We start from the raw sequence: 21,438 nt of genomic DNA on the forward strand, positions 1-21,438 counted from the left end.
TATTCCTCGTCGACTATTTAACGCAAATATAAACACTGTAGTAATTTATTGAAAACCCCGCCTACTTTGGTCTGGCCATCAGAGCACAATCGCTTGGCTGCGCCGAACCCAGCGGCGAGCGCAGCGCACACCGCATCCTATGTGAAAGCCGCATTACTCTGATTGACGTGTGGGCGTGCCTTGCCATGGGAAGTGCCCATAAAAAGAATATGATACGTAACGGCTACCCATGGCCATGGTACAAAAGTGGTTTCCATGTTCGAAAAAAAACTTTTAGAAATTCCTAGGAGTTTGGCCCAGAAATGAAACTGTTTTTTTTTTTTGACAAAATGCACTTTGCATTAGTTTAGCATGAGGATTACAACTCTTATACTGTGTTAAAAAGTCAGAATGCATGAAATACCATTACCCCCCCCCCCCCCCCCCTTAAGAATGCTGTATATTTTAATTTTCTTAATGGTTTGAAGACCCTCTAGTGTCTGCGTGTGTGTTTCAGCTGTTCTTACTGGGTCTAAGCAAACCCAACCCAGAGCAACTTCACCACCCCCTGAATATAAATAGCATTTGCTTATAGTTTTAAGACCAGTGACACCAAGATTCAAAACACACACGCGTGCATACACACAGATTCAAGAAAATAGGAATGTAAGTCAGAAGAATATGAGGAATAATTCACAGATAAAACTCAACAAAACTAAGGTAAAGTCAACCTGAGAACAGACCGGCTCACGCTCTATATTACAACATTATGTACTGTAAAAGAGGATTTGGGTTTAAGGGTACAATATAAATATATGTTTTTGGTTTTATGTGGTACCTGTGTGAATCTTTAGCAGTAATTGTAGTTGGACTGTAAGCTTTGAATGTAAATGCAAAACTTTATTTGTATTGCTTATATTTGTTTATATTGTATATTTAATGAATGATGTGCCTGACTATCAGGAGATATTTTACTGTTACTGTGTTTTAGATTATTTGTTGTTGATTGTATGAAAACTGTGTTTCCCAGTCTGGGGTCCAAAAGTAGATAATAAGGTGTTAGGAAAAATCTTACAATTGAGAAAATTGTTATAAAAAATTAAGGATATATATATATATATATATACTGAAGGAAGAAACCCTTATAATTTGCCATGTTTTTAAGCGCATGCTTTTTCCTGTTAATGATGTCGGTTCATGCATTACAAGTGTTGTTTTTCTCTCGTCACATCTCATTCAGCCTGACCTGCTGAATTTTAAAAAAGGATGGATGACCAAACTTTACGAAGATGGATTGGTGAGTCTAAATTTAACAATTTTTAACCAGCACCCTGTAGGAGTTTATTTCCTATCTCTGTGTTGCAATAGTAAAGTTAAAACCGTTCAAATGGTTTAGTGTGGGAGTCAGACAACTTTTTTGGTTTTGTGTCTCTCAGTGGAAGAAACACTGGTTTGTCCTGACGGATCAGAGCTTGAGGTTCTACAGGGACTCGATCGCTGAGGAGGTTTGTGTTTAAAACATCATCACTCCTAACACATTTTACACATGTGACCGTCTGACCTGTCCCTCATGTTTCTCAGGCTGCTGATTTGGATGGAGAAATTGATCTATCCATGTGTTATGATGTGACAGAATTCCCAGTTCAGAGGAACTATGGCTTTCAGATTCTCGTAAGTGATCCTGTTGTGTGTGGCCGGTTTGACTGTAAAGTAACATTTTGGAGCATTAGAGATTCTGCAATACTATTTATACTGCGGTAGAGATGTTTGCATGAAAATTTCTACTAGGGCTGATAAAATGAATGCGTTAATATCGTATTCAATTAATTTCAACATGTAATAAATGCAGCGCGCAATTTCAGTTTGACCCTTGACCTAGCCCATTGTTGGATAAATTGAGACACAGCCTTACGAACCAAATGCGGGGAATTGCGTTACTCGCTCTAGATTACTTGCGGGATTAAACTTCGTGTCATGCTAATTTTTAGCTCGAGTTGAATATTTTCAACTTGGCTGAAGACGTGTTTGAGGTAAATAGCGCATGTTTTCACTGCAAACTCGCAGTCCATATTGCGTCATTCGCATCACCCCACGCGATGACGTGTCTGATAGCGTTTTTGCATTGATTTTGTAATGTACTCGCGTCTGAAGATGCGTTTGAGGTAAATAGCGCATGTTTTCACTGCAAACTCGCAGTCCATATTGCGTCATTCGCATCACCCCACGCGATGATGTGTCTGATAGCGTTTTTGCATTGACTTTGTAATGTACTCGCGTCTGAAGATGCGTTTGAGGTAAATAGCGCATGTTTTCACTGCAAACTCGCAGTCCATATTGCGTCATTCGCATCACCCCACGCGATGATGTGTCTGATAGCGTTTTTGCATTGATTTTGTAATGTACTCGCGTCTGAAGATGCGTTTGAGGTAAATAGCGCATGTTTTCACTGCAAACTCGCAGTCCATATTGCGTCATTCGCATCACCCCACGCGATGATGTGTCTGATAGCGTTTTTGCATTGACTTTGTAATGTACTCGCGTCTGAAGATGCGTTTGAGGTAAATAGCGCATGTTTTCACTGCAAACTCGCAGTCCATATTGCGTCATTCGCATCACCCCACGCGATGACGTGTCTGATAGCGTTTTTGCATTGACTTTGTAATGTACTCGCGTCTGAAGATGCGTTTGAGGTAAATAGCGCATGTTTTCACTGCAAACTCGCAGTCCATATTGCGTCATTCGCATCACCCCACGCGATGACGTGTCTGATAGCGTTTTTGCATTGACTTTGTAATGTACTCGCGTCTGAAGATGCGTTTGAGGTAAATAGCGCATGTTTTCACTGCAAACTCGCAGTCCATATTGCGTCATTCGCATCACCCCACACGATGACGTGTCTGATAGCGTTTTTGCATTGACTTTGTAATGTACTCGCGTCTGAAGATGCGTTTGAGGTAAATAGCGCATGTTTTCACTGCAAACTCGCAGTCCATATTGCGTCATTCGCATCACCCCACGCGATGACGTGTCTGATAGCGTTTTTGCATTGACTTTGTAATGTACTCGCGTCTGAAGATGCGTTTGAGGTAAATAGCACATGTTTTCACTGCAAACTCGGAGTCCATATTGCGTCATTCGCATCACCCCACGCGATGACGTGTCTGATAGCGTTTTTGCATTGACTTTGTAATGTACTCGCGTCTGAAGACGCATTTGAGGTGAATAGCGCATGTTTTCATGACAAACGCGCAGCCCATATAGCGTCATTCACATCACCCCACGCAATGACGTGTCTGATTGTGTTTTTGCATTGACTTTGTAATGTACTCGCATCTGAAGATGCGTTTGAGGTGAATAGCGCGTGTTTTCATGACAAATGCGCAGCCCATATAGCGTCATTCACATCGCCCCACGCAATGACACGTCTGATCGTGTTTTTGCATTGACTTTGTATGTAATGTACTCGCGTCTTGTGACCCCACAGTTAGACAGTAAACGTGCACCATCCTAAATGCTTAACTAACAAAAGGATGCATGTCCATCCACTTGCAAGTTTCGGTTTTAAAACATGCAGGAATTAGAAAATAAAATGCAGGATTTGCTTGATGTTAAAATAGTTATAAGAGATTAAAATTTTGGGACCTGTGGCCGGTTGCATAAACATAATCGTAAAGTTAAGCGTGGTTAGCAGATAAAGTCGAATTCCTCACCAGGTGACACTGATGAAATCCAGATGATTTTGTGCAGTAGTAGGCTGTATGTGCAAAAAATAAATATATAATTGGCTGTTACTTTTACCGTGATGTAGGATTTGGGTTATGCCGCCTCGCCTGATGCTCTTTAGGTATTGAAGCTGGTAATCATGTGCTAGACAGTAGTGGTTTGTTTTAAATAAAGCATCAGGGAGGTGATGTTGTATTGTCTCATCACTAATGTCACCTGATCAGTCAACAGTCATAGCTGTGATATCATCACTTCCCTCTAAAATAACAACTCATGACAACACGATTATAGAGCTGTTTGTCTCTAATCTTCATTTTCTATTACGAGACAAATCTATGTTTTTTGGGGAGGTGTGACCTATAACTTTTTTCCCTGTTAATTATCCACAACATGGTTTTTTTATACTAAATGTTGTGCTTTAAAAATAAAGCTGTCGATATGTACTTGATGTTGTGTTGTTCAACTAGGTGGCAAATAGCTGCAGGTTCCCAGCTGATATTATTTTGAAAGTTATTTTCGAGATGTCAGAAATAGCAGAAAGCATTGGCTGTCTCTGTGTACAGACGAACAGCAGGGCGTCGGTGTCAAGAAATGAATAACAACTGTAAATATAACTTGCAGCTATCTTTATGCCTCAGAATGCATTGGATACACATGAACAGTAATGTTAAACACTCTCTGGAGAATAGTTTCACTTTGGATATGTGGGATTGTTTCAAAAAACAGTAAAGACTGTTTTGCATTTTGAGATTTTGAGCTCTGGATTGTTTCTTTAGGAATATTCATGTAAAATATGGAAAATCGGATGTGATTTTAAAACCTGGGACAATCATGGTGGTAAATAAGAAAACAAAAGGTGGCTTTATGTGAGTGGATTAGGCCTGAAAAATTTTTGTGTTATGCATTAGTATATTAAACAAGGTGAAAACATCTAACAATAGCCCAAAAATAAATGAAAAAATTAATAAATCGGTAAATGAAAGCAAACTGCTTGTAATCACTGTTGAGTTTGTTTACATGATGCAATATCATATATCTCACAATTTATTTTGGCAAAAACAACATGTAACCAAATTTAGTTAACCTAAAAGCATTAAAAAGAAGTAACCTTTGTGTCTCAGTGTTTGTAAGTTTTAATGTCAAGTGTTTGTTCATTCATCTAATTCTTAATTCTTGTCCCTGTCCTCGTCTTCTCAGAGTAAGGAGGGAGCGTTCACACTGTCTGCTATGACCTCTGGGATACGTCGTAACTGGATTCAGGCCATTTTGAAGAACATGCGGCCCACCATCGCTCCAGACGTCACACGGTGAGCTTCAACACCATGCCAATGAACAGACGTTTAATTTTCTTGAGTGCATGGAAGTAGATAATCCGATAATAATAATCATACAATATTTCAAGCACTCCAGATGTCTCATCTGTTTATACAGTGTATGATTTTTCTGTTTGTAAAGTGTCTTTAAATTTTTTAAATATTTATTAATCTTTCATTCTGTCTGTTGCCACTAGTGGCAAAGAAATCACACAGTTGACTTTACCTTAAAAGATGTAAAATACTTACTAAAGATGCCTATAATTTACATCATTCTCATAAACACATCAAGGCTTTACTTAATTTTGAGTACGACTGTCAACTTTCATTTCTCCTGTCGAGATTTAACTTTATACTGTTCATTAAAAGCAACAAATTCTTGTTGCTTTTTCTTTATTTTCATTTCCAACTCATCAATATATTTTTTTCTTCTGTTTTTCCTGCTTCATTCCTCTGGCCGCAGGAAAAACGTCTCTCTGAAACTTTCAGTTCTTATGCCCAGGTTGGCATTTTCTGTTCTTATACTAACCCGTGTGTTTGTATGTTTGTTGTGATGTCACAGCTGAACTTCGGTTATGTGCTGTCGTGATGTCTCGGCTTCTCTGATATGTCAGTTATTTCTGTGCTCGGCTTTTCCATCCAGACGTCTGTGATGTAACCTCACTGGCGTCTCTCTTCAATAGATGGGGAGAGACAGACATTACATCTAGAATATCACTGTAAACCAAGTTATTTTGGATGTGTTACGTCACCGATGCGTGTATGTATGTATCTATGTATGGAGGGCAGATTATAGTTTGTATGCGTTAACGGATAGGGGTGTTTAAGTTGTAGTCAAGTCGTAAAACCTATTTTTTGTAATGAACTATTTTCAGTCATTGCCACCATAGCTTTGAACTGATAAACAGGATAGGTGCTCATTACATTATACCAAACGTGATGTTCACACCTCAATGTCGCTCTGTCTTGTTTCCATGTTACCCCATCTGCTTCATTATAGGCGTTGAAAACTGCATTACATCAGTGGTTCGTTTTAAAATACCCAGACATTCAGTGTTTACTAGGGAGTCTGACAGCAGTTAAATGCCATGCAGTGACCAGATGCTTTTTCTCACCCTACTAACCATTAATCAAACTGTCCTGTCTTCAGTAGTTGGGCTACGTGTGTGTTTTGGACAGCTGTAGCACATTTCTGTTTTTAACACCTTTTCTCTGTTTGTTTATTGTGGATTACTGTCCTATTTCTGTACTGTATTTTCTCCTTATGTGTTGTTTGTTCTCTAATGGAGTTTCTGTAAAGCCGCTTTGCAACAATGCACAATTGTAAAAAGAAAACTTTATGAGTTACTCAATTCTGGTTGGTTACTATGTGGTTACTTACTACCCCAAGTTCAAAAGGCTCAAAGTGTCTATGATATTCTGGTATCTAGATATAGCTCAGGTCTCCTTTTCAATAATAAACAAAAAATAGCATTTCTGTATCTTAACTGGCAGAGTATTACATTAGCAGGGTGAAAGGTCATGTGTTTGAGGCCCAGAGATACTTACGGATAAAAGCATCTGCCAAATGCATGAATGTAAATTGGTACGCCACTTAATATTCAATTAGTGATACTTTTGTAAAGGTATTGATTAAATATTTACTCCTCCAGTCCCCTTCCGGAGGAGCGAACCAGATCGAATTTGGAGGAAACCTTCATCCAACCCCCGTCTAACTCTTCACAACTATCCAACAATTCTGGAGTTGAAACCCAGAGGACACGTGAGGACATCACAGATTCTGCACCTCCACCCGATCACCGTAAGAGCCGTGTCTGCAAGCGAGAAGGGCGGTCTAAAACCTTCGACTGGGCAGAGTTTCGCCCCGGACAGGAAAACGGGGTTGAACACACCTCAAGAAACAGGGCAGATACTATAGAAATTAACTCTACACCCACTCCTTCCTCAACCTCCTCCTCCCCTATTTCTAGTACCTCTTCACCTCAGACTTCCTGTAACCATGCTGAGAATTTAACACAGCAAGATGAAGAAGTGGTCCAACGGCCTCAAGAGTGCCTCCAGCAGACTGCACCTTCAGTAGGTGCAGTCAATGCAACTACGGGGTCCGAGCCTATTTTAAAGAGCCACAAAGTGCCACAGGAACAGGCGAGAATGGAGATAGACCAACCAAGAGACGTGCAGGAGGTTGATGGTAATCACGTAACTCACAGAAACTCTGACGTCCAGGTGGAGATTGAGCAGAGGTGGCATCAGGTAGAAACCACACCGCTTAGAGAAGAAAAGCAGGTACCAATCAATGGCAGCTCCAGCACCTCAAATGCACCTGATGGGGAAAGGCCCCCTCCACAAGAAATGACCACTGTACTGGAAAAAGAGGTTAGAAAAAAATTAATTATATGATGATGAGTACAATATGTGCATGGGCCAACCTTTGTTCTTATAATGGCTCAATACCTTGGTTTTCTGGTAGTATTCTGTTAAGAGGTTCGTGTTTGATTGGTTCTGAAAATGGCAATGTTTAATAAATACATTGTATTACTTTGATGTTGTTTCACAGTTGGGTCAGGCACACAAGGAACTAGCCAGACTCCAGCAACAAAACAGTTTCTTACAGGAACAACTTCAAGATTCACGCGAGAGAGAGCAGAGCGCCCGGGAAGGATACGTCCTACAGGTACCAGAAAACACCTGGGACCTTTCCAGATTCTAATAAAGTTATAAATTGTTAAAAACTGAAAGCTTTTGCTTTTTAATTAAGTACTAATATATGTTTGGGTTTTAATGGAGCTCTCAGCATGAGTGGTACTAACTGATCTGCCGTGTCTTTCTTTTCCTGGGCTCTGACTGGGTAACCAAACCAAATATTCACCAAAAGATGAGAAATCTAAAACTCTAGCAAGCTTTCAGCTGTGCTTTCTACTTTTTGTTTATCTTGGCACGTGTTTATCATTGTCTTTTACGTCTCTGCATTTGTTGCATAACTTTCTGTGGATTTTGAATTTCTTTGTTGTTTGGGTCATTTAATTCCTGTCTAGTCTCACTGTACCTGTTTTTTCCTTCCTGTTCCCTCTTATTTTTTCCCCTCTTGCTTCCTGGATAATGGCAGTGTATTGTCCAGCCAATCAACACAAAGTTACATTTCATAGTTGCACTTCACAGTTCCACAGGCTCTTTAGATCATTTATTTGTGTGTCCATTTTTAATTGTTCACATTTTTCCTTCATTTTTAAGCACTCACATCACCTTGCCCATGTCAATTATAAAAAGCACAGTGGAAAGCTTGAGTAAGTACAATAAAACTGTCCACAGTCAGGATTCCCAGCCACAGCCCAGATGATGGTAAGCATCATGTATGTGGCCAAGAAAAGAAGACTTTTGTTACTAATTCCGCTTTCCTCTTAATCTTTTAAAGAGCGACACAAGCACTGCAAAACCTCCATCTGATGCAGCTTCTTCGTCGGTTCACAAAGCCCCATGGAAACGCATTAACAAGCTAAACAAAGATATAAAGACAGAACTAGATTCCCAGCGACGTAAGCATGACAAGGCCAATCAACAAGTTAACATCTTAAGGCGTAGCTACAGTGAAGCGCAAGATCTAATTGGCTACCACGAAGCGGAAATAGAGGCATTGCAGGAGAAGCTAACAGCAGCCATGGAGGAGATCATAGCGAGCGAGCAGGCGGTGGCACGTATGCGCAGCGATTTGAAAATAGAGCGAGTTCGCTGTCATGAACGCGAGGAGGAATGGATTCGAAATGAGGGGACCTTGCGCATACAACTGCGAGAGAGTGAGGAACGTCTTCGGCAAGTAGAGGCTAGTCTGCTAGAGAAGAGCCAGGAACTGAGACAGCTAGAGCAACAGCAAGCATTACATAGGGACCAGCATCGTGATGTACAGAGACTACAGGAGAGACTCACGGAGGCCACAGGGCGTCTGATTGCCATGGAGGAGGTGCAGGCTCTCCGTGAGGAGCGTGAGAGAAAAGAGCAGAAATGTCTGGATGAAAAACATGAGCGGGAGCGGCAGGGGTTAACCAGGAGGTTGGCGGAATCCGAAGAGAGGAGGCGTGAGATAGAGGAGCAGCTGCAGGAGATGCAGGAACAGGTGGAGGCGCTGTTGAGAGGGAGTGGTGAAATGGAAAGTGTAAGCCTCAGAGAGCAAGTGCAACAGCTTCAGCAGGAGTTGGAGGCACAGAGTGATGTTTTGGAAATTTTGCGGGAAAGTGTGAGGAGGTTGGAAGAGGAACGTGATCAACTTACTTGTCGCTGTCAGGAACTCCTGAATCAGATTGCTGAGGCAGACAGGGAGGTAGGAAAACAACAGGTACGTTTAACAACAGTGGAAACAGACTATCGCTGTCTGGAGAGCTCATATGAGCGTGTTTCAGAAGAGTTTGCTAGGATAAGTCATGTGCTACGAGAGAAGGAAGAAGAGGTAAAGGAGACAAAGGAGATGTATGAACAACTGATTAGACAGAAGGAGGAAGATTTAAGTGAAGCCCTCATTAAGATGGCTGCTTTAGGCAGCAGTCTGGAAGAAACAGAACTTTGTCTGCAGCAAAAAGAAGAACTTCTTTCAAAGATGGAGCTTGAATATCCAGGGCTGGTAAAATCACGCAGAGCTGAACAAGAACTGCAGGCAAAACTTGTGATTGCAGAGGACCGCATTGCAGAGCTAGAGGAACACCTTAAGGCTCTGAGACTTGGGTATGCAGATATCAGGATGCGTCGTTGTCGCTCGCAGGAAGACATGTTAGATGGTTTGAAAGAGGTCCGACATGATGTCTCATCCTCAAGTCCTTCCCAACTTTCACTAACGAGAAGCACTTCAGAGACAGAAATGTCTTTTGTGAAAAGGCAGAGGATTCGCTTTTCTACCATCCAATGCCAATCATATCACCGCGCTCAGGGAGTAGACAAGTATCAGGCAGAAAACACATCTTTAGACCTTACACAAGATCTAAGCATGGATCACATTTACGACACGAGTCTGACCCAGGATTTCAGTGTAGTCAGTGATAGTTCATTAGAGCAGTGCAGAGATCCAGAGAAGTTCATCTCCATCATACATAATCTAGAAACCAAGCTGCTGGCCACTGAGGAAAAGCTCAGACACCTTGCTGAGAAAGTACATGAAGAACCTGATCGTTCATATGTGCAGGAACACCCGAGCACCAGAGCTACCATGGAGGACTGTACAACTAAAACATGTGATGAATTACCAATGGATCATCCCAGCCAGAAATTCCTTAATACTCGTACTGACAGTAGAGTCTTAAGTGATGAATATGAGAAAGCTTTGGCATTGGTAGAATCTTGCACAGAGAAAGTCAGAGAAATCCTTAGCAGTAAGAATGAAACCACCACTGCTGAATCTCTTGTTTGTACTCTCGCAGAAGTGGAGAAATGTCTGGTTTGTGCCACTGTATACCTAAGGCAGAGAGGCATGTCGTATGAACCACAGCTGACCTCTCAGGCTTCAGAGTCACTGAAGCAAAGTATAAAGCAGTTCGCAGCAACCTTAACCTTTGAAGCTGAAGTTCTGGAGAAGATGGGGTTCTCTCTGCAGGATCTGAACTCTGATATGATTTCAGCCCTTAACTCTATTCACAAAGATGCAGAAAACATCAAGGGGAAAAGCGATGGCTGTCTGTCAGTCGTTTATGCTGATATGCTTACAAGGAAACTTCTGCTCGAGACCATGTTCTTTGAAGAGGTGAAAAAGCTTGAGGTGGGTGCTAATACAGCAAATAGTCCTTTTTCTGAGGGTGTCATCAAGAATGCCTGCATTAGTGCTGAGCTTGCATATTCACTTCAGAATTTAACAATGAATTTCCAGAACAAGTTTGATGAACTTCACAGGGATTTGGTCAAAGCAAATGAGACCTTGAAACAAAGGGGTGTAGCTCTGAAAGATGCTGTTAACTTGTCAAATTGTGCTGATATGACCCAAACCAACAGTGATGAAGTTCAGCTTGCTGATGTCACCCCTCCTGAACTTGCCCCCTATATGGAGCAAATTGAGAGGGAGGAAGCACAAAGCTTAGCCGCAGAGATCGTACAGAGACACTTGTCTGATAGTGCACCATGCCACAGAGCTGAATGTGAATCGCATCTGCAAAAAGGGTGGGAAAATCTGGTTGCTGAGCTCAAGACACAAGCACAAGCCCTCCGTAGTCTCTCTTGTGAGATTCAGAGGATCTGCGAGGAAGGAGAAACTGATTCACTTTCTAGACTTGCAGAAGCAATTAAGTTCAGTTCATGGCACGGTGACTCTAGCTTGCTAACAAGTAGCTCGATTTGCATACGAGAAGCCCTGATGCAGGCACAGGTTGCTTATGTCGCTTGCAGGTTGAGAGCTGGTCATAAAAGGGAACTTTCTCTCTGCCAAGAAACCAGCCGCAACATGGCAGCCCTGGTCCAGGAACACGCTGAGAGTGTTGCAGCCATCCAACGGCACTACCAGAGCTGTTTGGAAAAAGAACATCTCAGCTTTACTGGAACTATTAGCTCCTTGCAGGAGGAAAATGACATGCTACGAGGGGAACTGTCGTATAAACTGAGGGAGCTACAGGAGCAACGGCAAACCCTGATCCAGTTAGAAGAGGCATTTCATAGAGAGAAAGAAGAGTTAAAGAACAGGCACTCAGAGGAGTTGGGGAGGGCAGAACATGAGCAGATAACCAGAGAGCTGGAACTAATGGAAAGTGCTACTAACAGCCAACGCCAGCTTGAGACCCTGCTGCTAGAAATGGAGGATGCTGATCTGAGGCACAAGGAGGAGATTCGAAAATTGGAGCAGGAATTTCAGGTAAAGGTTCAAGAACTAGAAAAAGCCAACAGAGAGGAGCTCCACAAGCTCCAAGAATGCTACAGCCAGACCATCTGTTCAATGGAGGAGAAAAGCAAGGGAATGGAGAAAAAAACTGAGGTTGATCCTACATTGTGTCTTATGGAAGAAAGTGGTGGATTTAATCAGGCTGTCTGCAGGGATTCAGAGTCTCTGCTGAGAGTCCAAGAGTTGGAGATGCAGTTGAGCATCATGAGAGAGGAGCTGGAGCAGAAACCATTGGATGGAGATCTAACCAGCCTGAAGGAGAAGTACCAGCGAGACCTGGACAGCCTCAAGGTTTAACCTTTCACCTTGAAATTTGATAGTAGAGCTTTTCATCCCCATGGCATAATTTTGTAGGACCCTCAACAGTGCATTACTTTTAGATTGGGTTGCAGAGTCATCATTCAGTGACATTACATATGTTTAAAATTACAATCACACTCAATGATTTAAGTATTTGCTTGCTTGTTGATTTTACAGCAGATCTATTTGGCTGTATTAAGTCAAGATATCTGTGCCTTCTGGATAATTCTCTGCTAGGATGACTACTGCAACCCTGTAGTCCCATAATCATAATGCTTAATGTCCCTATACAATATGTCGTAGTCTGATTGCACACACAGACACACACAGTACTTTTGTATGAAATAGTTTTTGGCCTCACTTTCTTCTGCATTAGTGTGAGACTTTTAATGCATGAATTTACTGCTCTAGTTAACCTCCATCATTCATGGTGCTTTGCTTTAACCCTTTCAGTGCTGAACAACGTTGATTCAACCATTCTGATTGGTGCCGCCTAACCCTCCACATCTGCTTCTACCATTAAATACATTTAATTTGCAATCATCATAGTTGTCAAAAGTAGCGAGTAGGGCTGGGTAAGACTGATTTTCTGATTATTCCAAGATTAGAGTTGGTGTGTTTTTACAAGTAAATAAAACTCTTTTCAGGCAATCAAGCAGGGATATTTTTTGTAATATAAGCAAACTGGCATTGGTAACAGTATTATTTCCTAATTCAAAACTAATCTTTTGAATCTGAAAATCAAGTCTTACGCACTGCTAGCGGATAACCGTTGAATGCATTTGTACTGTATGCAAGCATATGGTTTTGATCTGATGTTTGATGTGGAGTGCAGTCCACATGTGAGCGTGGATTCGCAGCGATGGAGGAGACGCATCAGAAGGTGATCGGGGACATCCAGAGGCATCACCAGCGAGAGATCCAGAAACTTCTTGAGGAGAAAGAAAGACTGCTGGAGGAAGAAACTAATGCCACCATTGCTGGTACATCACTATACAGCAGGGTTCCTCAAATCTTACCTTGGAGCACTACAGAGTTTAAGCTCTTTACCCATCTGTGATTTTCTAGTGATCATAAAGACATTGATTAGCTTGCTCAGGTGTGTTGGATCAGGGTTTGGGCTAAACTCTGCAGTGCTCCGGCCATCCAGGGTAAGATTTGAGGAACCCTGCTATACAGTATAACATTACTCAACTTATAGTTAATATAATTCTCATAGTATCATTTTAATACATACTGTATGTAATCGAGTATAAATATGTGAACACAGCGATCGAAGCCATGAAAAACGCTCATCGAGAGGAATTGGAGAAATCGCAGCGGGCGCAGATGAGTGGGATGAGCGGGGTGAGCGCAGACATCCAGGAGCTGCGCAGACAGTACGAGTGAGTGAATAAGATTACTGTAGTTTGTTAGTCTGGTGTTTTTGTTCACACTTGTGTGTTTAAGTGAATTTGTGTTTTGACCGCTGTAGAGAAGAACTGCAGTCCATTCACCGTGAGCTGGAGGTTCTGTCTGAGCAGTACTCACAGAAGTGTTTAGAGAACGCTCATCTGGCACAAGCACTGGAGGCCGAGAGACAAGCGCTGAGCCAATGTCAGAGAGAGAACCACAAACTACACACACACAACCAGGTCAACCAGCACACACACACACACACACACACACACACACACACACACACACACACACACGCATTCTGGTTTCCATGTTTTGTGGGGACATTCCATAGACGTAATGCATTTTATACCATACAAACTGTATATTCTATTCCCCTTACCTACCCCATTCCCTAACCCCAACCATCACAGAAACCATTCTGCTACTTCACATTTTCAAGAAACATCATCTTGTTTGATTTATAAGCTTGTTTCCTCATGGGGACATCAAAATGTCCCCACAAGGTCACAAAAACACTGGTATTCCTATCTTTGTGGGGACAATTGGTCCCCACAACGTGATAATTACCAGGTACACACACACACAGACAAACACACTTCTCAATCAAGACACATTCAGTACACATCACATAAACACAAACTACACACACACTGCCAGATAAACCTGCATACACACTATCATGTGCTCTTGAAGAGGAAACAATATTTCAGAATGAAATCAAATAATCAAGACTTTGTGTTGTGAGTTCTTTATAAACAAAATAAATGGAGTTGTACTTGTGTGTATTATAGGAATTAAATCATCGTTTAAATGAGGAAATCACTCGCATGCAGACCTGCATCACAGGAGACGAATCAACATCTCGTCTGACACACGGCAGAGACGTCTATGAACTGGAGGTACTGAGTTCAGTCATTTCAAATCTAATAAATATAACACAAACACACACACACACACACACACTAAGAGTAAATGATATTTCTACTGCAGGTTTTACTGCGTGTGAAGGAGTCTGAGATTCAATACCTCAAACAAGAGATAAACTCTCTAAAAGATGAGCTGCAGTCAGCATTACAAGTAATCCACACACCTCAATACTTCATACATGTGTTCAAGTCTAGCGTGTTTTCATGCGTGTGCTCCGTGCGTGTGTTGCAGGATAAGAAATATGCCAGCGATAAATACAAAGACATTTACACAGAGCTGAGTATCGTGAAAGCAAAAGCCGACTGTGACATCAACAAACTGAGAGAGAAACTTCTGGCTGCTACCGAGGCGCTCGGGGAGTTAGACGCAGAGGGAGCTGCTGTTACTGCTGGATACGGTATAAGAAAAATAAATATATCATCATTTAAACATCTCATTCAACACACAATTATAGATGGATTTCAGTCATGTGACCTTTTACGTCATGCCGCCATCTTGAGGACCTACCGAGTACCAGTAGGCTATTGACAAGCATTGGCTACCTTGCTACGATTTACGGATTTCTAATCTTTTACCGTCTATGATTCTTAAGGATACAATAAAGGGCTACGAAAGACAACATGTCGCATCTCGACTGTCATGAAAATAAACGCTATTTTAAAAAAAATATATCTTGGTTAGGGTGTGATGCCTACTCGATCCCTGATGCGCTCTTCCAGCCGCTGTCCGCTGCTACCGAACTACCACTATTTATTATATATACGCAAAATATCATGTTGTGTTGAGCCTTCTTAGTGTTGTTAAAATAGCGATTTTGATGCTCACAGAATATTGAAGACATAGCTTCTAGTTCTTTTGCGACCACTTCAGGTCCTCAAAATGGCGGAAGACAAGTGAGTGACGTCAGCTGATATCCATGTATAGGATGATCTTAAAATGAATATTTATGGTCTCTGTATGTTTGCAGATATTATGAAGTCCAAGAGTAACCCTGACTTCCTGAAAAGAGAAGCGTCTAGACAGTTACGTGGAGTCAGGTCAAAGGTAAGAGGTCAGATTTGACTATAATCACATACTGCATACCTGTCAATCATCTGTGATGTATACATTGATGTTCATTGATTACAATAAGTTATCATGTGTGTTCATGTGCTGTATATATATACAGTATGAGTGGCTCTTTCAAATACTTGAATCTGATTGGTCAGTGGTGAAATAGGGTCTTTTTTATCATTAGCGAAAACATGTTTGTTTAATAATAAAAAAATTTTTTTACAAATTAGAAATGTTTAAGTTGAGGCACTTAAATGATTTATCAAAACTAAAATAAAATAAAACTAAAAAACTTAAATAGCAATATTAGTCTGTGTAAAGTCATTTCAGAGAATTGTTTCTAAACATATTATAAATCTTAGAAATGAAACTCGTTACAAAGACAAATTTTTTGTGTTCAGGTTTTTTTGGGCGTGGCTAAAATGGTGACTTGATGACACACTGGAGCCACTGAACATGGCCCCGCCCCTAACACAATCACGAGCATCCATTCAGTTGTAGCGATATTTAAAAGTAAAAACATGACAGCTTTCTGGTGGGTGGGCGTGGTTTCAGCTCAGACAGAGGACACGCCCCCAGCGCTTGAGAGCTATACTTGGTATTTTTAAAATCATTCAAACTTGTCTGGGTGCTTTATATTATTTTTTTCTGTGGTGTCACAAACTGAGAACACATTTAATATCTGACTTTACATGGACTTTAAAAATGAACCAATAAAAACGAAATGAAAAACATTCGTAGTAGAATTACTACAAGTAAAACTAAAATTAACATGAAAAATATGAAACTAAAACTATAACAATTAAAGCGAATTAAAAATATAAATTAAATTTTTAAATAAGATCAATTTTTAAAAAATATTAGAATTTTTATGTTGATCCAGATTAATAATTTCATATAAACTGTGCTGATTTTATCCCTCTCATATCACTTTGTTATTTATGTGATAAAGTAAATAATGATGGCATTATGGGTGATAAGGTGATATTTGTGTGTTATAATGTTCTGTTGATTGTACAGTATCCTTTATTGATGTACAGGTGTGTCTGTGTGTGTTTGTGTTTGTGTGCGTCTTCACATGTACGTGTTACCTGTCAGGTAGAGAGGGAGGGTCTGAGGTAACTGATCGCTGTCAACCCGTCTGGTCCAACAGGTGAAGCAGGTATAATCTGACTCCTGCATGAGTTTGATCTTCACCTGATTTTCTCAGGTCTACACATAATCAAGACCTGGTTAATCTGAACATGAGGGGCCAGATGTACTAACAGCTTACGCCAGCGTAAACCATCATTTTGCCGTTTAAAAACGTCTGTCGGGATTTACTAAAGACGTGCTGTTTATAATTAGCGCTGAAAAACTGTGGTCTAGTTCGTTTTGCAACTGACCTTATTGCATTTCTAGCAGTTTCCCTTTCAGACTCAACATTTATGGGAGGAGATTATTTAAATATTTCATGCAATGCTTGATATTACTGGTATTTGTGCCATAATTTAACACCGGGAAAAAGCATGTCTTAAATCATTTTACACTTGAAATGGCTGCAGTAGTTGCTGATAGGAGAGGCATCACAGAGATCAGAGAGCGTCTGGTACAAGGCAGAAGATTTTTTAACACATAACAGTTTATTTAAAAAGCCAGGAAGAACATTTATTTTCAAACAAAAAGTGTTTCAAAACTTCTTGTAAACCTTTATTTTTTGTACTCCAGTTCTTTTCAATGTGCTTTGTTAGCTGGGATTACATACCTTGAATTTTTAGCTGTGATGTCCGTGGTGCTGAACTCAAGCTCATCAGGTGTTAGTAGATCACCTGCACCTCATCAGCTCTGCTTATTTGCGACCCTGAACTTATTTGTGCTGCTTTTAGTAGATTGCGCTGGTCATTATGGAAATCAGCTGATGCTCACATTTTTACTAAATAACCCGCAGATATTACCACGTCCATATGCGCTTTTTTAGAATTGTGCTCTTGGTGCTAATTTGGCTGTTTAGTAAATCTGGCCCTATGTTTTCATATTGTGCTCATTTTTATCCATTCATGTGTGATTTGTTACTACAGTAATGTCACAGATTGTGTGTTGTCTGTGTGTGCGTGCGTGCGTGCGTGCGTGCGTGCGTGCGTGTGTGTGTGTGCGCGTGTGTGTGCGCGTGTGTGTGCGCGTGTGTGTGTGTGTGTGTGTGTGTGTGTGTTTGTGTGTGTTGTGTTAGTCATTTGTTAACAACCTAAAAGGATATTTTTACTGCAAAACTTGTTTTCCACTTACTTTGGCAACTTAAATGCGTTTTTTTAATGCATTTTGTTCTTGTGTTGAATGTAGTAATTTGGGGGATTTGAATAACATTGTGTACCTCACAGTCTTTCTCATTAAATGAAATGCGTGAATGTGGTATCTTGTAACAGACTGTAATGTTGAGTCAGTGAAGGCAGTGAGATAGATCTAATAGTGTAATAATAGAGAAATGAGACACCGGTGTGTTCAGTACAGTACAGTGTGTTCACGTGAAGGACGGTTTCTGGTGTCGTATCGCCACACCGCTTCTCTGAGTACAGGACAAGAATGAGACCAATACTGTGAGAAAACAGTTTTTTTAAGACCTTAACTGTGAAAGGTCAGCAGTTGATCTGGAAATAGACGATGAACCGAGTCGATCAACTATAGATGCTGAAGTGGTGTAGATGATCACTGGCTTCATAACATGATCATTCAATTCTGAACTGTTGTACATTTAATTTCAGAACAGGTTGTGATTATACAGATCAGTGCCTCCCAACCCTAGGATCCAGACGATATGATTTGAGCTCAAATAAAGATGCATAAAATATTCCACTAATAATCTTATTTAAAAAGAAAAAAAAATTATGCATATGCTTACTATGGCAGAAAAGGGTGGTTAAAATACAGGGTTCCCACCGGTCATGGAATTTCTGGAATATTATGGAATTTAAAAAAATACAATTTAAACGGCTGTTTATTGGCACTGTTTATTTATTTACAGTACTTAATATAGGTTCACAGCATCCTGGACATCAGTCATGGAAATTCAGCTTTTTAGTCAGGGAATGTCAGGGAATTTGACATTTAAAGTGGCAACCCTGAAAATATTCTTGTGTTAAATAATTATTTCAATTTTGCTCACTTGTCAACCTAGTGATAAAATGAAAACAGAAAGACAGATTGAACACAAGGAAAAAGGTTGGGAAACACTGATACAGATCATCCTGGAGGGTTAAGTTTGTGTTTGAATGCATTTTATGTGACATTTACTTGTTACATACAGAACGAGATTTATTTAAAAGATTTCTGGCCATTGCATTTATTAACATCTGATAAGAACTTTATTACAGTAAAGTCAATAATGGGTGATTCTCACGAAATCCAGACTTAGAAGGTGTCCAGATTCAGATTTTTTTTAAAGCTCTTAAACCCATTTTTTTGCAGATATAAGATTAAGGTCTGAACTTATTTTTAGAGGATTCAAAAATATTTCCTATAGAATTATTTACATTTTTTTAGATAATCATTATCAAAAATTATCATTATTACCGCTACATGATATTACATTAAATATATGCATTTACAAACTCATGTTTCGGTAATGAGAACTAAAGAGTTGTCTAGGTATGACAAACAAAATTTCAACTTTTATCTGGAGAGAAAAAATAAGAACTGCTTACCTGGTAGCCAACTATTTTAAAAAAATGTTAGTTCCTTGAGGGCTTAAACAATGATTGAAAATTGTTGCGGAGGATGAGAAAATTGGTCTTGGACACATTTATATTCCTTATTATTATCACTAAATTTACTGATGATCACCAAACACCACATGTTTCTTTACTGTTAATGTTTATAGTATAACATGCACTGAAGCTTTTTCTTTTTTTAGATTTTATATTATAAATATTTCCATGTCAAAGAAAGAACCCAAATCCAGTCATGGGCACGTTGCGGTAATGAAAGTTTTCCCCTTTAATGTGGAAAAAACAGCAAAATTTATTTGTATGATGTCATTTGAAATCATGTGCAAAATAGTAGATGAAGAGATGTTTGTAAGTGTTTGCTTCTAATTTTAATAGCATTTACTTTTATTATCTAAATGTTTCATGACACCTCACAAGTCTAATTTCTCGAGAATTATCCTAATGTGTTCTGTAATTCTCATTGTTGCTCTCTCTCTCTCTCTCTCTCTCTCTCTCTCTCTCTCTCTCTCTTTCTCTCTCTCTCTCTCTCTCTCTCTCTCTCTCTCTCTCTCTCTCTCTCTCTCTCTCTCTTTTTCTTTCTTTCTCTCTATCTCAGAGTCTGAAAGAGGGATTAACGGTACAAGAGCGAATGAAACTGTTTGAAACGAAAGACTCCAGGAAGATTTAACATTCTTTGAAGACTCCTCAGAGTTTCTCTCTCTTTCTCTTATTCTTTAAATCTTTTTACGTTCTGATTTCGATCTTCACGGTTGGTAGTAACAGCAGGGTCCTTTTCTGTTTGAATGTTTTGTGAATTAAGGGAATGTTTAAATATTTACACAGAATAAACTTTGCCAACCTTAAACTCTTTTAGATGTTTGTATTAATCTGTAATCCTCAGAATTTATTGACACTCAGTATTGACTTTTAACACTTAACTTTATGTGTATATTTTTGGCTGCTTAAGGATTCTGGTGTGGTTTTATGATAAATGAATAATTATTGAGAGATGATATTTTGCCAATGACTTTGTAAATACGAGTAAAGTTTTATGTGTTGGTGAAGGTAATAATTCAGACTTTATAGTACTGTAACTTTATTGAGGTGAAATCATTTGGTTTAAATAAGCTGGGATATCTGAAAACAGTGATGTTATGAGCGTGAATGTGTTTTTTGACCGTCAAACAGTTTCGGGTGAATGTGCCGAAATCATTTACTTGAGTTGAATCTTATTGCTGTTTTTAATCGCTTTTGTGTTGCTTTTGGTTAATGCAAACATTAAAAATATAGAGCAACCAAACTCGATATCTACTGTCAGTCTTGCAGCATACAACAAAAAGTTTGGCTACTGTTTTTTTTTTAACATAGGACATTTGTATGTGAGTTTGTAAAGTGCTGTTCACTACAGGCTTTTGCATGAATATAAAGCACTTTGATAGTTGCAGTGGTTTATTTCTGTTAAAAATACTGAAGACACAAGTAAAAAAACTCACTGTATAATCTTCAGTACTTGCTTTGTACATATTTGGTTTTAGAGAGAATTTCTTTATCCTATTTGCTTTGTCAACATAGTGAAAAATAAATATCTTTATATCTATCTGTAAACATCACGTCTACTTTTAATTGCCTATCTACAGTATATTTTTATTGTCACGTGTGCGAATGTGATACGTCTGTAATAAAAATGTTTTTAAATCATGTCTGGAATACATTTTTATGCTACTTTCACTTCAAAAATAGTGTAAAAAAATCTACTAGTTTTTATGTCTCTTATAACAGGTCAAAACTTAAAATAGTAGGTTGAACTGACTTGCAAATTGTTTTAATTTCATGCTGCATTTTTTTTTACAGTGCATTCATTTATTTTTATATGCATTTATTTATATATATATATATATATATATATATATATATATATATATAATTTTTTTTTTTTTTAAGTATGTGATTGAAGTGTTGACTGCATCTGCCAAACTTTATAACCACATACGTTAAAATCTGGTCCTGGGGAAAGCACACAATCTTCTTCACAAGTCTTCTGTATTGTGAGGATAAATTATAGACATGTCATTTCATCATAAAAATATCCGCAGTGTGGTGTGATGAAGCAAAACATCTGAAGAGATGAGCAGGAGAAATACTGTAGGAAAATCCAGCATCAGCATCTATAATAGTTATTTGATCCAAACTATAAGTATAAAAAAAACATAACTTCAGTAACCAT

The 21,438-nt window shown here is 39.4% G+C and overlaps 1 protein-coding gene across 6 annotated transcripts in view; it reads left to right on the forward strand.

Annotated features, from left to right (window-relative positions):
- LOC135740446 (uncharacterized) overlaps window positions 1-20,912 on the forward strand; it is a 51,689-nt gene extending 30,777 nt beyond the window's left edge. For 3 of the 6 annotated variants that reach the window (XM_065258808.2, XM_065258813.2, XM_065258811.2), the window contains 16 exons: window positions 1,220-1,276; window positions 1,416-1,484; window positions 1,561-1,650; window positions 4,900-5,009; window positions 5,479-5,517; window positions 6,668-7,391; window positions 7,573-7,689; window positions 8,428-12,147; window positions 12,992-13,139; window positions 13,427-13,541; window positions 13,631-13,790; window positions 14,349-14,456; window positions 14,548-14,634; window positions 14,716-14,881; window positions 15,452-15,528; window positions 19,831-20,912. In XM_065258808.2, the coding sequence (XP_065114880.1) occupies window positions 1,220-1,276; window positions 1,416-1,484; window positions 1,561-1,650; window positions 4,900-5,009; window positions 5,479-5,517; window positions 6,668-7,391; window positions 7,573-7,689; window positions 8,428-12,147; window positions 12,992-13,139; window positions 13,427-13,541; window positions 13,631-13,790; window positions 14,349-14,456; window positions 14,548-14,634; window positions 14,716-14,881; window positions 15,452-15,528; window positions 19,831-19,902 (5,859 nt within the window). In that variant the 3' untranslated portion in view covers window positions 19,903-20,912. Of the gene's footprint in view, window positions 1-1,219; window positions 1,277-1,415; window positions 1,485-1,560; window positions 1,651-4,899; window positions 5,010-5,478; window positions 5,518-6,667; window positions 7,392-7,572; window positions 7,690-8,427; window positions 12,148-12,991; window positions 13,140-13,426; window positions 13,542-13,630; window positions 13,791-14,348; window positions 14,457-14,547; window positions 14,635-14,715; window positions 14,882-15,451; window positions 15,529-16,635; window positions 16,700-19,830 lie in introns of all 6 variants that reach the window. The other 3 variants (XM_065258810.2, XM_065258812.2, XM_065258809.2) reach the window with 3 other exon arrangements.
- The last annotated feature ends 526 nt before the right edge of the window (window positions 20,913-21,438 follow it).

The sequence above is a fragment of the Paramisgurnus dabryanus genome, chromosome 22 (assembly GCF_030506205.2).
Source record: "Paramisgurnus dabryanus chromosome 22, PD_genome_1.1, whole genome shotgun sequence".
In the NCBI taxonomy this organism is placed as follows: domain Eukaryota; kingdom Metazoa; phylum Chordata; class Actinopteri; order Cypriniformes; family Cobitidae; genus Paramisgurnus; species Paramisgurnus dabryanus.